This window comes from Epinephelus fuscoguttatus, linkage group LG15, assembly GCF_011397635.1.
Source record: "Epinephelus fuscoguttatus linkage group LG15, E.fuscoguttatus.final_Chr_v1".
Classification (NCBI taxonomy): Eukaryota; Metazoa; Chordata; class Actinopteri; order Perciformes; family Serranidae; genus Epinephelus; species Epinephelus fuscoguttatus.
This window is the reverse complement of record NC_064766.1, coordinates 36,917,843-36,940,613: the sequence shown is the minus strand read 5'-3', so window position 1 is coordinate 36,940,613 and position 22,771 is coordinate 36,917,843. Positions and strand designations below refer to the sequence as shown.

At 41.7% G+C, this 22,771-nt stretch overlaps 1 protein-coding gene across 2 annotated transcripts in view; it reads right to left on the bottom strand.

Moving 5' to 3' along the window:
- spidr (scaffold protein involved in DNA repair) overlaps positions 1 to 22,263 on the bottom strand; it is a 44,941-nt gene extending 22,678 nt beyond the window's left edge. The window contains exons 1-10 of one of the 2 annotated variants that reach the window (XM_049597786.1): positions 22,067 to 22,263; positions 21,544 to 21,705; positions 21,353 to 21,416; positions 19,889 to 20,095; positions 18,231 to 18,373; positions 14,750 to 14,979; positions 13,147 to 13,247; positions 11,456 to 11,675; positions 3,849 to 4,053; positions 2,179 to 2,411 (exon numbers count right to left, since the gene is read on the bottom strand). In XM_049597786.1, the coding sequence (XP_049453743.1) occupies positions 2,179 to 2,411; positions 3,849 to 4,053; positions 11,456 to 11,675; positions 13,147 to 13,247; positions 14,750 to 14,979; positions 18,231 to 18,373; positions 19,889 to 20,095; positions 21,353 to 21,416; positions 21,544 to 21,705; positions 22,067 to 22,081 (1,580 nt within the window). In that variant the 5' untranslated portion in view covers positions 22,082 to 22,263. Of the gene's footprint in view, positions 1 to 2,178; positions 2,412 to 3,848; positions 4,054 to 11,455; positions 11,676 to 13,146; positions 13,248 to 14,749; positions 14,980 to 18,230; positions 18,374 to 19,888; positions 20,096 to 21,352; positions 21,417 to 21,543; positions 21,706 to 22,066 lie in introns of those variants that run through there. The other variant, XM_049597787.1, reaches the window with a different exon arrangement.
- Between the last annotated feature and the right edge of the window lie 508 nt (positions 22,264 to 22,771).

Here is a 22,771-nt window from a genome sequence, read left to right as displayed (position 1 = left end):
TTCATTAACTACAACAAGACTACTCAAGTAAACCTCTAAATCACTTCAATAACACAGGAAGCTGTGAAAGCTCAAACTGCAAGAATGTTTTGTACAAAGCTGATCCACGTCACTGGTTAAAAAGTGTTTCTCAGTAATTTCTATTGAAATAACAAAAATAACTGGACATTTTTAAACCTGCATGAATCAATATTCTGGCATCAACAACGGAAAAACAACTACAAATGCTGTGAAACTGGTCACACACAGTTACAAACCCGGGAGGATCAACATTTGACTCTGCAGCATTTCAGTGTCTTTCAGCTCTTTGTTTCAGTTTCACAGCCAACAACTTTACTGTCTGATTGACTCTCACTGCTCTCTCTCATCGGCATCATTTCCAGTCACACCAGGCAGCCACATTACGGAGAAAAGGTCCAATAAACCCACTCTACACTAAATTGCAAACAAAGTTAGTGACTCAGTGAAGAACATAGTGGAGCATTTAGCAGCTAGTGAGCACGATATCTACATCAGGCAGTGGTGGAGACCAAAAACATAACTAAAAGAGAGTTACTATTGGACATACATTCATCAGGTGACTAAAAGATGACTAAAAATGAGTACTAATGTTGTTCCGTGTCTTTTTCTGGATTGAATTATTAGTTGTTTTGTCCATAAATTGTCATAAAAATACCCTCTGCAGTTTCCCACAGCCCAAGATGATGCCTTCAAATGTCTTGTTGTTGCAGAGGAAATATAATCAGACTATCATGTGTGACAAATAAAAGCCTAAATTCCTCGCATTTGAGAGGCTGGAACCAAAAACTGTTTTGCCTTATTTCTTAAAAAATATCTAAAAGGTCCAGTGTGTACTGAGTATAGCGTTCATTCTCATCTGAAAATAAGAATCGTTGTGTTTTTGGTACCTTAGCCCAGACTAAACTCAAAAATAGAGCCATTTGCATTTTCTGGTTGGCCACCGTAGTTCTCTAACATGTCTGGCACACAGAAGTTTAAGTTGGTTGCAATGTTGCAGCCTCACTGCTGGATGTCACTACATCCTATACACACGACCTTTAAAGGTGCAGTATACAACATTCAGAGACCGGGCCAGGATTGCCTCCACACGGCTCTCACCTCTAACGTCACAAACAAACATGGAGGTGGCTCAACCGAAACGACAACAGTACTGACAAAGCTAACAGCGTTAATATATCGGGGGGGTAACACTTCCACGACAACGTTCCACCACTGTGGCTGGTGACTGCGTTATCGGGCGTAGTAGGCGTGTGCAAAGCAGTGGCAATTAGCTAGCCAGTGGGATACACTCAGATGGGCTCAAATGCATGAACATGAATGCGCCATCGGACCGGCTGCCACAGCAAAAAACAGAGAAGCTCGGATTACAACTCGCACAGAGGGAGTGCGGTTCAGTTATACCCCTACATCTTTACCTAGCAAACTGTGGTCTGCTGCTATATTGATGCTCTGAGCGTCACCTTTAAATGATTATTCAGTTATCATAATAGGTCACAAATAATTTTCTGAAGGCCAACTAATCGTGTGATCGAGCTCAATACACATTTTTCAATGAAAATAATGTAACGTGGGCCATCACTGGATAATGTAACCAAAGCTAAAACAAATCTCATCCCTTCGCACACAAGTGTACATTTTCAGTTATGCTGCGAGTGAGAGGCGTGACATTTTTACATCCATGTAAAATATACTTGTGGTTTTCTTTATAACATTAAGGTAATAAAAGCTGCTGCAAACCTGTTCCACCCAGCAGAGTGTGAGTGGGCACCAATTCAACTCCGGCTTGCTGGTGCATGAGATTCTGAAAACATCATGCTGTCTTTCCTGAGAATTGGCCAGAATCGCTCACAGAGGAGCTGGATTCAATTAGAAATGTTTGTGTCCTTTGTCAAGCAATGCCATATGGCTGGAGACAGCGTGAGCACTTTGTGGGGCCCGCCGCGCTGTGAACAATAGCTCGACCACTTAGACACACTGTGCCACCAAGGAGAAGCATGCAAGGCCTGAGCCCAAGGAAACCAGCATGCAGTTTTTCACAAAAAGAGTAATTTACATTGTGGGAGAAAAGCATACACAGGAGATAAAATGTGATTCATTTTTTCCCCAGTCTCGTTTGGCACCGAGTGACAAACCGAAGGCCTCACTGGGCCGCTGTACCTGGTTTTGCCTTTCTCTGCAGGAGGAGGAGCTGAAGGAAGTCTGGGCTTGAGAATGGACACAGGAGAGCAGTCAGGCACAGGGATGGAGTAAACTCTCTGGACCACCACTTCCACGTCCTGCCCCACAGAGCCAGCCTGGCCCAGCCCCTCAATGGCTTCGAGGAGAGAAAGGCAGTGTCTTGACAAAACTCCTAAACCTCCAAAACTGCACAGAGCATCAGAGGCAGCAACCTGAAGGGGAGACAGGGAGGAAAATGAGATGGTGCTTGCAATGATTAGTTAAATAATCAAATATTAATCTGCAAATATTTCGATAAAAGAGTATTTTTAAACTAAAATGCCAGGTTCAGTTTCTCAAATATGAATAATTGCTGATGAAAGTGAGTAATAAGCATTTTTGGTACTTTTTTTCTGACCTGATAAAGACAGAACAAACGATTTATAATGAAAACAATTGTCATTTGTGTATGTGACATGAAGAAACGAACGAACACATAACGAAACACTAATTTTACTCACAGTTTATACCATCACTCTATAATTTGCGTACAGTTTGTTGTCAACAAACATGACCGCAGTGAGCAGTGTGTACCATAAGAATGACTTTCTTACGCTGCAGTAGAAATCTGGAGAAGAAGGGCATGGCTGATGCTGCCATATTTTTCAGGAGTAATTCAATCGTTACCAAAATTTATTAATATTTGCTCAAGACAAAAACAGAGATTTAGATCCCTGCAGCAGAGACTGATGCACCTGCTTCTGAGTGAAGCAGGTTGAACACTCTGTTGAGACTATTTATTGTTCTCTGTGTGAAAATATTTGTGAAGTGAAAGCGGTGAACGCTGTGGCAGAATGTGCTGTTTGCACAGTTGCACCTGTGATTTAATATGAATTTATGAATGAGTGAGGACATAAGCTTCCTGATGTGTGACAATTCAATTTTGTTTTTTTACACATAAACAACGACAAACTTATAGAGGGTTCAACACTGATGTTCTTTTGTTTGTTCACTGAGGTGGTCAGGCAAGTGGGTTAGAAACAGAGTCAACTTTTACTTGCCTCCTATACAAATTGTTATGTTTATTAGCAGTAATCAAATAACAACACAAAGTTAACTATCATAAAAAATGAGCTCATTTCATTCACCTTGCTCTCAAACTTGCAGCAAACAGCACAACTTAATTCCAACTTAATTCCTGTTTCTGGATAACTGAAATGCTTGCTTGCACTTCAGCTCATGAACTTTGTCTTTAGCCAACGCCATTTTCTCACGGCACCGCACATGTGCAACTCTCAGAGATGAGAAGGAAGTGAGATGGCTCACTCAGCAGCTACCTGCAACATCAGCTCTAAAAATCAGGATGTGTTTAATTCTTCTTTACGACTCGCCTGATCAGGCAAGAGAGTTGCTTGATTTACTAGCCCAGCGTTGCATTTTACCTGCCCTGGGCAATCGGACAGTCCTTATTGTTGAACTCTGCCTTATGGTCACTGGCTTATTGGACTGATGACATTTGTGTGTGCAGTGGAAGTGAGTGACAAGAGTTAAAGAGGGCTTAAAAAGGTTTGTTTGATGTCTCACATTAACCTATAACTCATTATAAATACATTTTGAATTGGTAATTGAAGCGAAGGCATGTGATTCTTTTGGAATCGAAGCATACACACCTGTTTGGCACTGATCTCCTCTGCGGTTTTGCATTCTTCCAGCAGTCCAAATATTTTGCACAGATCATAGGGACTGCACCTTTTTGCTGAGAGCAGGCCCCTAGGAACGGCGCTGCTGGCTGGTGTGTTAGCAGAGTAGACTTTCTGGCTGAAGTGTGTGTTCAGAATAATGTCACAGCTGAAACCCTGAATGGAAAGACTTTGCCTGCAAAGAGATTAAGTACATTAGTTTTAGATTCAGGGTACAGCAGTTGTTTCAATGTTACTGTTGCATTCTGTGCCTTTGCTCTGCACGAGTTTGGAACACTGAATTCACCATGAAATTAAACATATTTAAAGTGTTGGGCAATGATCAACAGCTTGTGTTGTGATTCTGTTGATAACAGATGCAAAGACTCAGATTTTACTCTACAGCAAACGTAGGAGATCATTGCACAAACGTAGGGGGGCTGAGAGCTCGAGACTGTTTGAATGTCAAACTCAGATAAGGTACCATCCACCTCCACAGGTCTTTTCACTAGGTACCACCGTGCGCAAAGTACAAGTTCAAAAACGTTCAACTCCTCCGAGGCACGTAAAAAAACACAACGGATGCGTCTGTCCTCTTTTACTGAGGTAAAAGATACATTTTCCATGTAAGCGAGGTTCTTAAAAGGCTGCGCCTCGCAGTGCTGCACAGCTTGATTAAAACATTTTCCAAATGTGACATCATGTGTGGAAAAATACTTCAACACCGGTCACAATCAAACAGGCCAAGAGGTTCGCTGATGAAAAACACCGAATCAAATGCAAAGACTGCGTACGTGTGACATGAAGTGCTCTCATGTTTGATTTTGCCCGTTTTTTAACTGTTACCATCTTGAACTTCACTCATCTGTGTGTGCCAAGAAAGAGAAGCTGAACTTCTCTAGAATATCTCAGAAAAACATCTCCGGTCAAGTGTCTCAGCTAATCAAGGTAAAGGACACACACACCTGAGTGGAACCGCCTCTGAGAATAAAACAACTTGACTAACAGCCAGATAATTATATGGCACGTTGTTTGTGGTAAGTTTGAGTTACGACTTAATATCTTCCACATGTGACACGGATAATGGTGCAGTGATGGCTTATCGCTGACTCAGAGCCAAGAGCACTGTGTGACTGGAACTGCTGTACGTGCCGCAGCTCGTCTAGCTGAACCAGAAAAATTAAACACACGGTTAAAGCGGAAAACAACAATTTGTTTGGATGTGCATTGGAAACAGGAGGAGAAGAGAATATTCACAACACAAATTATCACATACACTCACGCCTATCATACACTAAGAGACTTTAAAAAGACTTTGGAAAGAGTGCGAATCCTGCAAGGTCACTATTTGCAAGACTACAACTAGATTCCTTTTGGGATTATTTCCCATCCTGCTTCTGGTGGAAAAAATGACGCCAAACTCCCTTTAAGAAATACTACATATTACAATTCCTCATGTATCCACAAAAACACAAGGAATAAGGACACGTGTCAACAGTATTCTTGTCACTTTGGCATCAATATAACCCATAAAGATGAACTGTATTTGCATGCAATTTACATTTTGGATTTTGTGGCCTCAACTTGTCACCAGCCTCCGTTGGTCAGGTGTACTGTTTTAGTGGGAGGAAAGGTGAACTGTTTCAACAATGAAAATTTTCTCACTAAAACGAGGTACACGCCGAATCCACAGTCCAAGAGAACCAAGACTTTGTTCTTATTTTAGCGCCCTCGTGCAGTCCCCTCCATCATAACTGTCTACCTGATTCGCTGCTTCTTGTTTGGTGCTCTAAAGAGCGCACTAATTATTCACTATTTGCACGAGCAAGACTAGAAACTTAACGATAATGTTAAAGATGTTTGATTTTGCTGAATGTCAAGACAAGGAAAAGACTGACTCAAGATGGCTGGGGCTGTTTTATAACCAGTTTACACCACACGATCGAGATCATGGGAGCACCAACTGAGTTAAAACTCCTATTATTTTATTTGGACATTGGAAATTTGTCTGTGGTAAGTGTAAGGCTGGTGCAAGGTTCTGTTTCTGTCTTTATTTCGGGGAATGTTTTGGTCATTTTAGAGGCTCTAGTATGTCTTTCTATTGAATTACATTAGACTGAGAGGTGTTTCTAATAATTTGTCGACCCTCTAAGTGCAAATACTGTTTCCTTTTAGAAATAAAAGTGGAGCATTATTAATCATAATATAGATATTATTATATATTCACAAGATAGATATTTAAATAGATATTCAAGCTCTATAGCAAACAACGTAGGAAGAGGGTGGACACAATTACACACCTGTAACGTTGCTAACGCTATTGATTAATCCATTATTTTCTCAATTAATCGTTCTGTCAATCGCAGAAAATGGTAAAACATGGCTGTGTAATTTCCCACAGCCAGAGCTGACGTCTTCAGATTGTGTGTTTTATCTGACTAACAGTCCCAAAATCCAAAACTATTCAGTTTATCATCAAGTATGATGAAGAAAAGCATAAAACTCTCACGTTTAGGAAGCATGAAACCTGCAAATGTTTGGCTTTTTTGTTTAAAAAAACACTAATACGATTACTCAGTCATCAAAGTGGTTGCCACTCAATTTTCTGTCAATCAGCTAATCAGTTAATCGACCATCGTCATTGCAGCTCTGATCTGTACAGCCTTGTTGTAGAGTTAAATCAACACATAAATAACATTTAAAATATATAATGTCATCTTGGGAAAAGGTAGTATTTTCAGGTTTTTGTCCTTGACTGCATTCACCTGACTATACATGGTCACGGCTCTGTTTCCACCCCCTGCACTGTCGGCAGTCGAGCAAGATTAATGGACACAACGGTATGCATTCGCCACATCCAGCACATACTGTATGCTTTACCACGCTGGCGCAGACACTTGGATGAATCATCCATTAGTCAACGGTAAATTAATACGCTGGTATTCTGACAGTCAATAACTGTAGTCATTAATCAACATACCTGAGACTCACTGGTTACACTATTCAAATCATCCTGTCTGTCTATAAGTCACATTATAGAATAAAAACTGACTCCCAGTTAGACTTAGCAAGCATAATGACAATAAATAACATTTCAGACTACTTGAGAATGATAATAAACAACACATATTATCATTTCCTCCGGGTGCTCCAGCTTCCTCCCACAGTCCAAAGACATGCAGGTTAACTGGTGACTCTAAATTGTCCGTAGGTGTGAATGTGAGTGTGAGTGGTTGTCTGCTCTATGTGTCAGCCCTGTGATAGTCTGGTGAGCTGTCCAGGGTGTACCCTGCCTCTCACCCAGTGGCAGCTGGGATAGGCCCCAGCCTATTACGGTAAATATACAGAAAATGAATGAATGAATATCATCATTACTTGCAGGGCTAGCTATAGATATCCATAGAACACCCAAAAACAAAAGTGGTTTTTGAACTCTGCTGTTTTATTTTACACTGAAACATACAGTGTTGGAAAAAACATTACTTTACATTAAGTATATTTAATTAAGGACTATACTTCAGAACAATTTTGAGGTAATTAGAGTATCTCCATACTATGCCACTTAGTACAAAAACTGCACTACATGTCGGTGGGAAATATTGCACTTTTTACTTCATGTATTTATTAGCTACTTTTCAGATTAAGATTAAATCTAAAACATAGAATCCATTCATAAAACACAATGCAATACTATACCTGACAGCGTGTTATCTAGCAGGATATATTACATTATAATAAGCGCTACTTCAGTCAGCTATAAGAGCAAAGTACTGTTTACATGTTAATGTATCAGAACTAAAGAATATAATGTTATTTTCATTATTAAACAATATGACGTTATTTCTGGGTAAAAGCTTTGTTCTACTAATCTTTTCTTAATCTTATTTCGTCTTTTTGCCACTCTGAAACCAAACCACATTTTTTGCTCACATGAACTTGTTGACTCTGCATGAGTACTTAAACTTTAGATAAAATGTTTATCAGTCCAACATCTGAGCAGAGATCAGTTAATCACCGACAGCTATACAGTCATGTTAGTAGAGCGGAACGTACTGTTCACGGGAACAGGTACAACACCCGCACAGGAAGTGTGTGACCCCATTGTGAACAGGTGAGTGGGCAGCTGTCATCATCAGACAGGTAGTCAAATTAAGGAGTGGCCCCGGCTGCTGGCGTCACAGCTCGTAAGTGAATAATCCCTGCAGGTATTTCCGCTCAGGCATCGGCCCACTCACAACAAGGCGTGGGAGGTGGGAGGAGCGAACCTACTCACTACAGGAATTGTGGAGGAGTTTAACCCCTGGTGAGTGTCACACAGGAAACTGATAAGAGGAATTTTACCAGACATGCGTGTGCTTTAAATTCCGGGTTTTTCCACTCATCTTCCGCCTGTCGTGTCCCTGTAGAAGTTGGATAAATGAAAATCTCTGCAGAGAACATTAACCATGTCGTCAGCTGTTCTTGGTTATGATTTAGGGACTTTTTATTGAGTTAGAAAATTGATTGATTTAAAATGTAAACCAAATGCTGTAGCTGCAGAAAGTATTTAACACAAACAAAAGGGGATTTAAATACGATCGTTCAGAGGAGTAATTGTTCTTTGAAAGAGTAGAAGTGTTTGGAGGGGGCTTTACTCTATTTTGTGATTTCAGGAACAGAATACAACAGGAAAGGAGAGGTGCTAAAGCCAGAGATACTCTCCAACCACCATGTGTTTTCAATCTCACTCCTTTGGCTCCCTCCACGCTCTGCTCCCAAATGCTCCAGAAAATAATCCTACTGTGTTTTTTCCCCGGTTTGCTGGAAATGACCTAACTACTGCCAGGAAGAGGAATGTGAAGCATTCCCTGGAGCTGTTTGTGACGTCAGAGCGCTGAGGAGGCCCCTGCGCTTCCGCCAGCCTGGATATTCCAGAGTACACTCAACCTAAACTCCCAACAGCTGGAGTCAACTGCTTCCTCGCTCCAACTCCAAAACAATCCCAAGAAACACACACACACGCCGCCCCCTCCTAGCCTCTCCACCCTGCCCTCACATCTGGGCCTTTGCTGCTTACTAATGTGAGCTGCAAACAGCGCGTTTTTAAACAGGAAAACTTCAGTATTCTTCAACCTGGACCATATTTTCCCTTGTTTTTGTGTCAAAGTGACTAATGCAGACATTAACTTTTGAAATTAAAAACAGGCAGTGTAACCACCCATGGCAATTTTGCACCGTCATTGTACGTCCACTTAAAGTGCTTGATTTTACTGCTTGTTATACCTTTCTGACAAAACCATTTGCACGATCATTTAAAGTCTCGCTCAAGGAGAAGTGTCGTTCTGAAATCTCGTGAGCGGTGACTTGTTGGTGAAAACACAACAATGAAAACATTAGTGAGAGATGGAGAGAGGAGTGCCGGGAAGAGTTTGTTGCGTTTGAGTACAGAGCGTGTAGCTTAGTATTGTCTGAAAGATTTTCAGTGTCATGGCTGAATATTTAGCTGATTCATCAATGTGAAGAAGTGCGCAAGATTTCAGACTTCTTCTTGAGTGAGACAAACAATCAATCAAGCCGAGTAGGTATAAACGCAGCTGGAGCAGCTACGTAACTCGACCAGCATACCTACATGATCGTCCACCTTCGCCCCTTAAAGTTTCTTTATGCTTCTGCGTACACTCGACGCAACGTGCACGCAGTTGCTCCGCAGTTGCCGTGTGCCTATCATAGTTCTGCGTCCTGTTGGTCTATGTCGCTATGCAATTCCCCGCCAAAGTGCTTGGGTGCGCGGTGTTCTTCTATATACCTACCTAGACTCTGTGACATCTGTGGTTCATTGTTTGTTATCTTCCGACAAATGCTCTTATTACAATTGTTACGATGATAGCAAAGAGAGAGGTGACTGCGCTGATGGTCTGTACGCCCGTTGAATGGCTCAAGGCAGAGTTGTGGTACTGCAGCAGGAAATGAAACCTTGCGAAATGCCGGAAATGATGTAGTTTGAAGGACCAATCATAGTTCTTGCTGTCTGCATTGGGTCTGCGCTGCCTCGACGCATGGTTACAATTTTTCGGAGGTGTACGTCACGTCTCTGCGTCGGTTGCAGAGGGACGCAACGCCTCCGCAAAGCCCTCTGCGTCGTAGGTATGCAGAAGCATAAACCTTGAGAGGTTGTCAAGATTAGGGTGAGGGTTACATCTCGTTGCTTATTAGGTGATTCACTTCTTTGTGTATAGTGAATAAAGTAAATGAATAAAGTGGTTTGTGGCTACATTTGGCCTCATTTTAACTGATACAATGTCGCAGGATTCAAATAATCGTTACGTTGGTGGCTTTGTCTAGTACTGGTAATTGGTGCAGTTTGCATGTCATTTTCGCTTTAAAAAGAATAAAGCTGCATCTATACGTGTCTCTCGCCAAGCTAAACATAAAGAAAAATGTTTTATTTATCTGTGGGTCCTTTCCATAACATTGTCAGACAGTTAAAATAACAATCTGAGCCTGTCAGTGGCAAAACAAGCACTTTTAGTGGACGTAAATTGACAGTGCTAAATGCACCGACTGGTTACACTGCAGCCTGTTTTGCAGCTGCCGACTACAGCGTTATCTCTTAATACTGGATAATTTCAAAACACTGATGTTATTAGATAATCAGACACAAAAACATTAAAAATACTTTAGTTTTTATAACTTCCAAAGAATTACTATTAACCATTTCTTAGTGTTTAACCTACACATGTATGTGTTGTAATCTGTGAATCCGTTTGCCTCCTCAGCATTATTCTGTGAGATCCTGTTACTCTTTGTCCTGCGTTCAGTGAGTCAGTCTTGTATTGTGTAACTGCGTCTTTTTTGTGTGTGTAGTTTTGGATCACTGACCAAGTCACGATGATGTCAAAACAATCAAAAACAAGGAAGTGCAAGATAAAGTTGCAGTAATCAGTGTAGTATTCATTTGTCACACAAATTTGTCACCCTACCCCTCGTGTGAAACGTATCCATCCTTATTACAGCTGAAACATTAATTGCTTAGTCCATCAACAGAAAATAAATCGGCAACTATTTTGATAATTGATTAATCACAAGTCACTTTTTTCAGCACCTCATTTGCGAAACTTAAAATCATTGTAAGCCTTTTATCTACGACTGTTGGCTGGACAAAAAAAGCTATTTTAAGATGGTTGTGGGCTTTAGGAAATTATGACGTGCATGTTCCACTACTTTCAGACATTTTATAGACCTGATAATTAATCAAGCATATAATCAGCAGATTAATTAAAAGTGATAATAACTGTTAACTCCCATCCAAACTCCTATAACAGCTTGCAATTCGTCTTAAACGAATTGTTGCATAATGGGCCCAGCATTGGCTCCAAACTAGCTGTGATGTCATAATATCCTGCTGGTTTGTTCATGTATCAATCTCAGATTTAAATTGAGCACAGAAAAACTTTTCCTCCTTCGGCAAATTAAATTGAAAACAGTCTTCTCGTGTCAGATTCCGCACGTACATCACTCTGCAAAGTGAGGGTGCAATCATCCAGGTGAAGAAACAAAGAGCAAAACACATTTTAAAGCAGATGGGGACTGTGAGGGTGACGTGTACTGTATCGTCTCACCATGGCGGGTATATGTGGACGATATCTCTGGGCGCGGGAATCAGCTGGGCTGCAGTCTCTCTGTTGAACAGCACCAGCACACGAGCTCTTTCCTCACAAAGAGGGTGACTGTGTTGGTGGCCCTCTCCGAGAGGCCGGTGGTGCTCACAGTGCGCTAGTTGCATGCTGCACTCCTCCTGAACCTCCAGCACCTCCAGCACCAGCACACCAGGCCTGTCCGCTGGAGAGCACAGCAACAACAACACAGATGTTGAGTGTGTGTGTGTGTGTGTGTGTGTGTGTGTGTGTGTGTGTTTAAAGACTGTACTCATGCTCTCACGGACTCTTGCTCTCTGTGGGACTCATTATGCGTTATGAGAGTAATTCACTTTAAGCATCAGAACAATTCGCACTGCATAACTGTAAAGCTGTTACTGACTCAGGCTGAGTTGGATATGAAACGCAGTGAATCCCACTGGGTGAGTGTGCAAATGTTTGGAATTTCACCACAGCGCTGACTGTGCTTTTGGCCCGCACCATAAAGTCGACAGAGATACTTAAGAAGAGCAAATCGAGACAATGCCCTGAAGCTGTAAATCACACTGAGATAAGAGAGCAACTTGGCTGCATGTAAATATTGTGTGTAAAATTGATTGCACTGAATTGTGAAAACGGCAGCATGAGAGCTCACAGCCAATGCAGATCTGTTCTTGTGTACGTTAACAATCCTTGAAAGTGGCCGGAGGGGGGATTTTTAATACGATATGAGTAAATCATATCAAAGGGATCGCTGGAGAGTGATTAAGTTTTAACATGCATTTGTCCAAACATGAATCCTAAGTGCTTCATTTGTGCTCTGTGCCTCCCAGATTACAAAATAATCAGAATTAACGCGGGCAGTGGGCCAAAACTGAGAACGTCCTTAAGTCCTCCTCTTGGCCTATAATGATCTGATAAGTTGTAGGCAGGGCATCGTGTCAGGAAACACTTCGAGGCCTGTGTGTAAGTGCACTGACATCACACGCCGAAATTACAGCAACAAAGATAAACAGGTGTCCTGTAACAGCATGATCGAGCCAGTGTTGTTATTGTTAAGCGTGTACCAGGGAGTGGGACAAATTGGAAAGGAACACATTCTGCTAAAGGGGTTTAATTACGCACTCTGCACGCCATCGGATTTTAACCGTCTGAAAACTCTACATAAACAGAAGCTGTCATCGATGCAAAAAAAAAAAACACCATTGGACTTTGAAAATGAGGTTAAGTCAATATAAACCTCCACGCTTAAACCCTCCATTTAAGTTTTCACACATTACGCTAATCAAACCATCTACTGACCACGAAGCTGGATCAGGTGGGTGTCTACTTTTTCCACGATCAACTGTCACCTTTAAGTCACTGCTTGTGTCCTATTACAAGGAGATACTTAACTAGAGAAAACAAGTGGTTTGGTTCACCACGGAAAGGAAAAAAGAACTAGGCAAGCAGTTTCCTGTCACCTACATACTGAGTTCACAGTTCAGAGCCACATTGATCAACTTGCAGCCGGCACTTCCTCAGCGTCTCCGTACACATAGAAAAGAATCACGCCTGCTTCGAGACAGGCTTCATCCCACTCACAAATCAAAGTTCATTGTTAAATGCGAGCTGTGGTCCAGAGGTCAAAGTGTGCAGCATCCTGTGGAGAGTATAGTAGAGTCTGTGTGCATCACCTGTTGTTGCTGAGGTGTCAGAGACGGACTGGTGCCTCCAGAAGCTCACAGCTGACCTCTGTCTGCATTGCAGTCGATTCAGCCTCTCAGCCAGACCTCCGCTGTGCAACAAACAAACACAAGGGTACAACAGATGACATGATAAACTCACGCGGCTTGAACAAAAGCATGTGCAAAATTGTTTATTTCAAAGACAGAGACTTTCTGATGCAAAACACAAGCTGTCAAAGACTACAGATCTGTCAGATTTGGTGGGCTTGGAGCTGCCAATGACATTTAGCACCCACATCATGACACCAGGTGTCCCTTTCATCGTCAGTTCTGCAATGGAAACATTGCCGCCAGAGTTTGACTGTCATCTGGCAGTGAGCAAGAAACATGTCTTGGTACTTTGTTTGCTTTTATTATGAGGCAATAGACTCTGACACTTGGAATGAATAATAAAGTGCAGGACGGATGTAGTGATCAGTTTTAATCAGGTATCAGCTACACGTCGCACATTCACAGAACGCATAGTTACTTCATTTAAAGATTCACACAGAAGTAAATCCTCCAATTCATCACTTATGACCCACGAGAAATGTGTGGCGGTGTATTTATCTGCAGAGACCCTGCCCTCTGCCTGTATTCTCTTCTTATTTTGCTGTGTTCAGGACATTACAGGTGTGTATGCCCCAGCCGATAACAGCACGCAGCTAAGATCAGGACTTTATAAAAAGGTAGCGACCAGGTGCGAGATTGTAGGCAGCATGCATCCAAGAGGATGCTACAAAAATTGCGGACACAGTGCCAAAAAAACCCCACAAAAACAGAGCGAGACGAAATGCCACGTGGACAAAGCCCATTCAGAATCTGGAGTTGTCTTTCACTTTCACTGGCGAGCACTGAGAGAGAGGACGGAGATGAGGTGGTCTGTGGAGTCGACCTGTTTTCTGTCTACTGGAAGTTGCTGTGGTTAGCCTAGTTAGCTTGCTCATCAAATCTAATGCTCCTACAACTGTACATTAGCTTGCAGTGTATGTGCACACAGTGTAGGGCGGAGGGGCCAAGTCTGAATGCTGTGTATACTAAGTATATGGTATTTTATGCAATTGCGTTCACCCAATGAAAATGCTGTTGTAATAATCAGTCATGTTTCCTAAAGACTTAATTTCCTACACAATATCCCGCCAAAATTTTTAACAATAACAGTTACTTATTAACATTTATTTAGTGAGATGTTGTCATGTTTGATAGGTGTGCAGTGTTCATTATGTACAGTGCAAAGTGACGCACGTTTCAGCTACATTTAAAATACGATTTCATCATTGAAAAATGTGATTAACGATTTCGTATGGCTCTTAAAATATATGCAATATATTCTCAGATAGTATGTAACCTTATGGATTAAACTGTGCTCAATGTTGACTGTTTTCTGAGTGTTTTCTCAGCCCCATGTCACCTTACACTACAATGACTCCACATGCTGTAGCACACATACTTTAAATGAGGGGAAATAGTGAGCACTAGTATTGGATCAGAGAGTTTCGATATCAGAATCAGCATCACAACACAAAGAGCTGAATTCCCTGACGTGTCTTTAAAGTTACAAGAACATTCAAACCTTTGAAATTTCCGTTTCTTTTTGGCGGAGTCTTCAGGGGTCTTGGACTCCCTCTTGGACTGCGGTTTCTCAGGCGTCTGCAGCATCGCCTGAGCCGATCTGACCCAGTCACTGACTGACCTTTTGCTGCCCTCACCAGTTTGGCTCTCAGTGTCCAGTCTGCTCGAGGTCACTGTGCCCTCAATGCTCTCGCCATCAGAAACGTAGCCTGAGATCTCCAGCTCTGGCATCTAGGGATCAGGTGATAATTACAGATTAATTAACTTTAAAAAAAAATAATCATAATAATTTGACGCAATTTTAAAATAAGATATCTAAATTAATTCAATCATTTTAAAAGTGTTAAATCACAGATAAAATGCCACTATATATCAGGGGGATTTTAGATATTTAAAATGGCCTCAGCTTTCGGTAAATTCACACTGAGTCATTAAAGATTAAATAAAACAATGAAGTCAATCAGGCACAGGGTGGATATGGTACACTGCTACACAGTCAGACTGATTAATTCACAAGATACGTTAACAAAACAAAATCTTTTTTGCTGTATCACTGCTCACTGCACCTGAGGGAATCAGTTCTCATGGAAAAATCCACAAGAAACCTGAGTTCCTGTCATGTGCAGACAAGACCAGCATACCAGGCTCTGTCAGCCAACGTGCTCTCTTATTTGAATCAACTTGACCCTGCTAGGCGGCGTGCCAGCAGACGTCACACTCTAACCAGCTACAGAGAGAAAGGAACACTATGTTCCTGGCCCCGGCTCAAAAATGTTTTCACCCGGCACTGAAAGCATTGTGAGTACACAGCTCTGCGCAGCCTCGTCCACTCACATGTTTCCCTGAACAAACAGTAGTAAAAACACGTCTATAGTCCTGCTCTGATGACACATCCCTGATCTAGTGAGGAGCACTGATGTGTTGGAGGTCGCTGACCCTCTGTGCGGCTGAGGTTAGCGGACCGAGACACGCTCCATCTGGGAAGTGGCCTTTCTCTTTGGCCTTGAGATGCAAAGTCGCCCTCACAGCTCCGCCTATCCACATTCAGCGCTAGTACAATAACACAGAAATCTGGCAGACATATACGTCGAGTGAGTCAGCCCTGCATTTATCTGGAATATTAAACTTTGACTTGGAATAGGATGTTCTCCTCTGTATCCTGTTAGATCCGGTTTGATTTAAAATTGGCAGCATTTGAGCAAGCTTTCCGGGCAGCAAAAAAATTCAAACTAGGTTGTTCCATTTTGCTGCTCAAATTAAATCAAATTCTACCGTATTGTGATTTTGTAATGTTAAAATAAAACGCCACATACCCAAATGCTATTCCCATTACTGAATCTGGATTTGAGTTATGAGCAATCAAACTGTCAAAAAACACACAACATGTATACATTCCAGTTCAAGCCTACTTGAAAAACTAGGACCCGTAAGAGTCTCTCTGCCTAGTAGGCCTCTGACCACAAGCCTCCTGTTGGGTGATCTTAAATCTTGTTTGACCCCAAAGAGCTGATAGCAGCAAATAAACTGTGACAAGAGGAAGTAGCTGGGTCTGTGGGGGTGATGTCAATCTGTCTACAGGCTTCCTCTCAACATACACCCTGCGAAAACTGAGCACGTCATCACAAAATACTGGTTGTCAGATATTAAAATAATTGCCAATCTTGGTCAAAAATCTCTGATTCCAGCTTCTTAAATGTGAATATTTGCTGGTTTCTTTACTCCTCTGTGACGGTAAACTAAATATATTTGGGTTGTGGGCAAAACAAGACATTTGAGGACATCATTTTTGGCTTTGGGAAACAATCTGCAATAACAATAATTGTTAGCTGCAGCCCTATTTAAAGGTACCTTGATTTTTTTAAATTTTACAGTACTGTGCTGATTTTGGTGCTGTCATGATACTGGAATTTATAACTTCCATACAATACCTTGAAAAAGAGTGGTATCAAAAGTATCGATACTATGGAAAATGCGTACTCAAACTGTTTCAAATCTTCAGAATCAACACTGACAGCACTAGCTTACTCAGTTGATAACCGGCGTCAACCATCACCAAAACGTGCAAGAACATTTTCATAAACCACTATCTACAAAACCACATCACCTGTGTAATTTGACCACATCTAGTTGATCAATTACATTTTGTAAATATGTGCTGTGACGACTGAACGCTGTGTGCAGTCTTGAACCTGAGCACAACACCTTCACCACTCCTTGAACATTCTGTCAGTGCCAGCCCTGCCTTTAACAAACACTGCTGCTGAATGACTTCCGAGAAGGAACAGTCAATCCAAGTCTCCGCAGCACACAGGAGGGCCCACAAAAGATTGGCTACTATGATAACACACATGTGTTTGTCTAATAAAATAGCAGGAGATATGTGTTCAGTAAACCACAATGAACGCATCGTATTACGTGGCGTTTCTGCGATTACGTTCACTATCTGTGAATCTGCTGATTATTTTGTCAATTAATATTGACAGAGCAGTGAAAAATGCCCATCACAATTTCTCTGAGCCCAAGCTGACGTCACCGAATGACATGTTTCGTCTTAAAAACAGTGAATTGAATGTTTTTGGGAGTTTTGACTGTGATGCAACACAAAAAAGGAGTAAATACCCACATTTAAGAAGCTGAAACCATCAAATGTTTAGCATTTTTGCTTGAACAATAAACTTAACATTCAACATAAGCTTAATTAGCTAAGTTTAAGTTTTGATTTCCAGTATAACCCTACTGAAATGGTTTCATTCTTTGTGCATCTGAGTTTCAGAGAATCAAAAGCAACTACTGCCTTCAATTAAGCACAAAAGTTTCATTTTCATGTATTCCCAACTGTTTCAACATCTGCCTTGGATCAGGGAATAAGTGGCAACTTCTCCCTCCACACTCCGTCAGCTCTTTATTGCTACCTCAGCCTGTGAACTTTGACAGTTTGGAGTACAACCTGAACCTAGAAAGAGCACAGTGCAATGCTGGTTTGAGCCTGTCAAGCCCTTTCAGGACATGGGACCATGACTGCAACACTCCACCTAGTGGTGTGATGGGTGACCGGTCAATCAAAACAAATTTAATGAAAATAACTAAAACAACACTGATATGAAGACTGAAAATTAAATATTATAACACAAGTTGCAATAAACTAAAACACATGCATTCATGCCAGGGAAGCCAAGACTGATGTTAAAGCTCATCGGGTTTAATACACACAGTGAAGAGAATATCATCTGGTGTCTCACTGGACTCTAGGAAAAGTACTGACGCTTATGGCACTACTTCTAGGATAACTGCATGCACTGGTTCTCAACTATACACTTATAATTAGAAACATACACTGGACTTAATAAGTTCTGTAGAATTTAAGTGGTTTGGTGGCGCCATCTAGTGTTCATTAAAATATATAACACTCTTGAGAAAATGTGTTGCATGTTACATGCAGGCTGAAGCAACATAAAGTATCAGAGTTAGTGTAATTCACTCACATTTGCAGCTTCCAGAGGGAAGTCTTCCAGTTTTTCATCAGAGGGCTCTGATTCACATTCAGAGATTTGCTGCCCACTGTCCTTTTCAACATCCTCCTCAGATTCATCCAGATCGCTGTCTGTGTCAATAACAGGAGGGTCATCTAAAGAAAAAAATTAAATCATAAAGGAAAGCAACAGGTTTAAGTTTGGCAAAATATTCTTAAAGGGATACTCTGCCAATTTTCAATCAGCTTTGTATGAGAACAATGTGGGTACTATGTGTAAATGAACTGTGTTAAACTTCCCTCCGTCTTGCCAGTGCATTAAATATCCCTGCTCATTGGCATGACATGAGGCCCGTTTCCACCGCAGGAACTTTGGGATAATTTTACGGGGCCGGGGCCGCTGCTGCATGTCTCCACCGCAGGAACCACCCCCGAAGGACAGAGTTCCGGAACTTTTACAGGGGCTAAACAAGTCCCTTCCTCGGAGTAGGTACTCACAACAGCCCCGAAAAACTCCTGGGTGGGGCTTGGTGTTTACTTGGTGCTGATTGGATATACTCAAGGCGGGATGTGACGTCAACACAAAGCGACAAAATAGCCGGCATTTTTAAAACAGCAGACGAGGAGTCGCATCTGCTTTCTTCTTCGTACTTCTGCTTCTTCTTCTTTGTTGTTGTTATTCTTTGTTTGTTTCTTTTGCTGCGTCGTCCGGTCAAAATGGTCGAGCAACGATTACGTCACATCCAGAGCCCGGTAACTTTCCTCCTACTCCGCTCTCTCAGTGGAGACACGGCGGTTGAGAGGGCCGAGCGAGAGGACGTTCCTGTAGTAGTAGTTCCTGCTCCCCAAATAGTACCAGGAACTTCTTCAGTGGAAACGGGCCTATGGAAATTTCACCGACCGCTGGGCTGCTGCTCAAACTATAGATTGTGCTTCCTCATTTTTGTATACCTGCCACCACCACCGCACAAAGCGTATAGAAACAGATGGGGAGAGAGAGGGAAGAGAGCCCTCCCCTCAAACACAAACCACACAGTAAAACTAGGAAGTGCTGATCAAATATGAACTAAAATTCTGGTACTGTGTTGCCTTTTTCTTGCCTAAAATGTTTTCTGAAACATATTTCAGCTTACTGTTTGACTGTAATTCAAGATTGTTTGTTACCAGCCGGCTGCCATTTTGTTTTCGGATGTGCTACTCGCATTACGTCATCCACCAGCGGGAGCATTTATTGGTGTAGTGCGGCACAGTGCATTCAGGTAGTTGTAGGATTTCGGTCTCTCGGTAAAGGCAAATGCCACAGCAATTTTTTCTCTTGTCATACAGCACCAATTTCAAAAGTATTTGCGTCTCTATACTGCATCTCTCAGAGCATGTGGAGGGGAATGAAGTGGATCAGTAAGTGGAGATTGTGCAGCTCTTAACAAGTGCCTGAAGTTCCCTCCTCGGGTCTCAGGATGACAGCTGAGTCAACATGACAACTGAGAAAACCCTGGAAAAAGCTAGTAAGTGTGCCCTGAGTTACAACTTTCTTGCCACAAGTTAAATGACAAGATCAACACCACCCTCACATCAGAGTGTGTTGCAGTATATATGTCTTTTTTACTATGCATAGTGAGCTCATGAAAAGCTGAAGTGCACCGTAAGCAAGTCACAACAGACATAATTTACCTTTATCAGTTCTGAGCATGCGCAGTGTTCCGATGTACGACTGAATGGGAGCTGAGGGCCTCCCCGGTCTCTGAGGACGCTGTCGCTGCTGAGCCACAACTCTGGAGAGATGCTTCTCCTGGGTCTCATTATCAGACTGTTCACTGTCACTGGAGCTCCATGCAATGTGCACTGGGTCCTCATCACAGTGAGCAGCACTGGTCTGTACTGGGCAAATACAAGACAGAGAAATAATGAGGTGTCTATGAAATTTTAATGATTAAAACCATGCAGACATATTCCCACAGGTGCACACAAACCAAAACAAGCACTCAGACAATGTATACTTCTGTGTGTGGACATTATAGCTATTTTACTTCGTTAATTCAAGTAACAAAATTGTGAATCAATGTTTTGAGTTTGAGTGTTTGTTTTTTTTAAGTGGGGTTGCATGACGTACTTATCTATAGCCAGTGTGATACATACAGTAGATGTCAGTCAGCACACCCACTAAGCAATGTACTGCTGTGGAGGGGTCACGTAAAAAAGTCCCACCTAAAAACTAGTACCAGTTTAAGTGTTTGCTATATTGAGAGTATTTTCACTGCTTTACCTTAATGTCAGACAGTGATTTCCAACTGGGAAATGAAGCTGTTATATCCCTTCTCTTCAACACCAGACTCCATTGAAAAAAGCAGTGATTTAATACTGCTGGGCAAAGGGACCACTGGTCAACTGCTGCCTCAATAATTTTTTTGTGCTTGTTACTGTGTGACTTTGGCGTTTAGTTTGGGTTCACCAAATTCACACAATAACACAAACTACCTAACTGATCAAAGCAGTGGCAGACCAGCAGCTCCTGCATTCATCACGCTAAAATTACTGTTTTTGTCAATGGAGTCTGGTGGCTTTGACAAGGGCATAGATGGGGACTGAAGTCGTTAAAGGCTTTCCCATCAGAATGGGTGGTCTGACAGAAAGGTAACACACTGGAAATACTCTCAATATACCACACACTTAAGCTGACACTGATCTTTTTTGGTGGGACATTTTTTAGGTACGATGGCTGCGGCTCAGAGGTGAAGTGAGCCATCCACTAATCGGAAGACCGGCAGTTTGACCACCCTCTCATCCAGCCTGCATGTCAAAGTATCCTTGAGCAAGATACTGAACTGGCTGTTCCATCAGCGTGCGACAGCCATGGTTACTGACTAGCAGGTGGCAGTATGTATGGTAGCCTCGGCCACCAGTGTGTGACATGTGGTGTAAAAACTGCCTTGAGTAGCTGGAAGACTAGAAAAGCGCTATACTAGTGCAGTCGATCTAAAAAAAAAACAACTTTTTTTTCCACAGCAGTACATTGCTTAGCTGATGTGTCGGACTCCAGCCTGCTTCTCCAAACTGGGGGTGTGCTGACTGACATCTACTGTATGCAATACGCTGCCTATGATTACGTACACAATATTTGACTGCACAACAAATTACCTGAAGCAGGGGACTGAGCCAACTTTCTGATGTCAGACAGTTTCCTCCCCGATGACTTGAGGTTCTGCAACACAAACAAGTATCAACACCATCAACAATCACAGCAACAGGGGACTTATGCATAAGAGTTGGAGAAATGTGAGTATTATATGTGTGTAAATCATGTCATGATGGGTGTTACAGTTATCAACCTTCATCACTGGAGTGCCCAGGAAACTGTCCCCACACCTCTCCCAGCTCTTAGCAGTGGACACAGAGGACAGTGATGATGGCTCTCTCCCCAGTTTTTGCAAACCATTGTCGACATCATCCGGAAAGAAAACACACTTAACGTCCTTGCAGTTTCTTTTACGCTACAAAAAATGTCGAGGAAGAGGAGAACAGGAGGTCAACTCACATTTATCACCTCTAAATTAAACAACTGGTTTAACAGCTCTCACTTAGCCCTGATTCTCATTGAGCTGGCTCTCCTGCATCAAGTTTAGTTTATAGCATTAAATTAGAACAGCAGTGTATCTGTTGTGATAATAACGAAAGTATATATAACACCAAATCAGTTGAGACATGACTGACAGGTAAACTCTCCTCAGCTGTGGGCGGGCAGAGGCACATAACTTCTGTTGCTAATGCTAACTAGCCTGTAGCTTAAAGTTAGCTTAAACTCGCTAGCAATGTAGCTAGCTAAGTTAGCTAGCTAGCCAGCACGTTTCTTACCTTTCTGGAGGACATGGCGACAAAATAAAGTCAATTAAAGCCGCTGCAGTAGTTTGTGTGTGTGCCCACACAACACTGTATCATCCAATACTTTATATTAACCCACTGTTGTGCAGCAGCGGTTTGCCGGTGGTTGCTAACTCAGTAGTTTGCAGACTAGCTAGCAGCACAGCCGGAGCTGTAGCTGTTGCTCAATCTGAAGCGGAGAGAGGGGTGTGTTTCATTATCCAACAGCGTGGACGGGAGGAGGGTGGAAAGTAACGCAGTACATTTACTCAAGTATTATTATTTTAAGTACATGTACTTTACTTGAGGATTGACATTTTTATACTTTTACTCCACCACAATTTATGGGCAATTATTTTTTTTATTTTATTTTTTTTTAGTTATTAATACAAAATATAAATCGACTAACACATGATGAGGTATCATTATTATTATTATTATTATTATTATTATTATTATTATTAATAATAATAATAATAATAATTAGAGGCTACTCAGCAGTATATAGAGTAGTTTAAATTGGCTCCACCTTTACCTGCAACATCAAAGTGACACATTAATGCATCACTAATTATAATCCAGTAATAAAAATGAGTCTGAAAATGGCCATTATGCATAATACTTTTACTTTTGTTACTTTGAGTAGGCTTTCTTTTAATTCCAGTACTTGTACACTTTTACTAAGGTCAGATTTTGAAT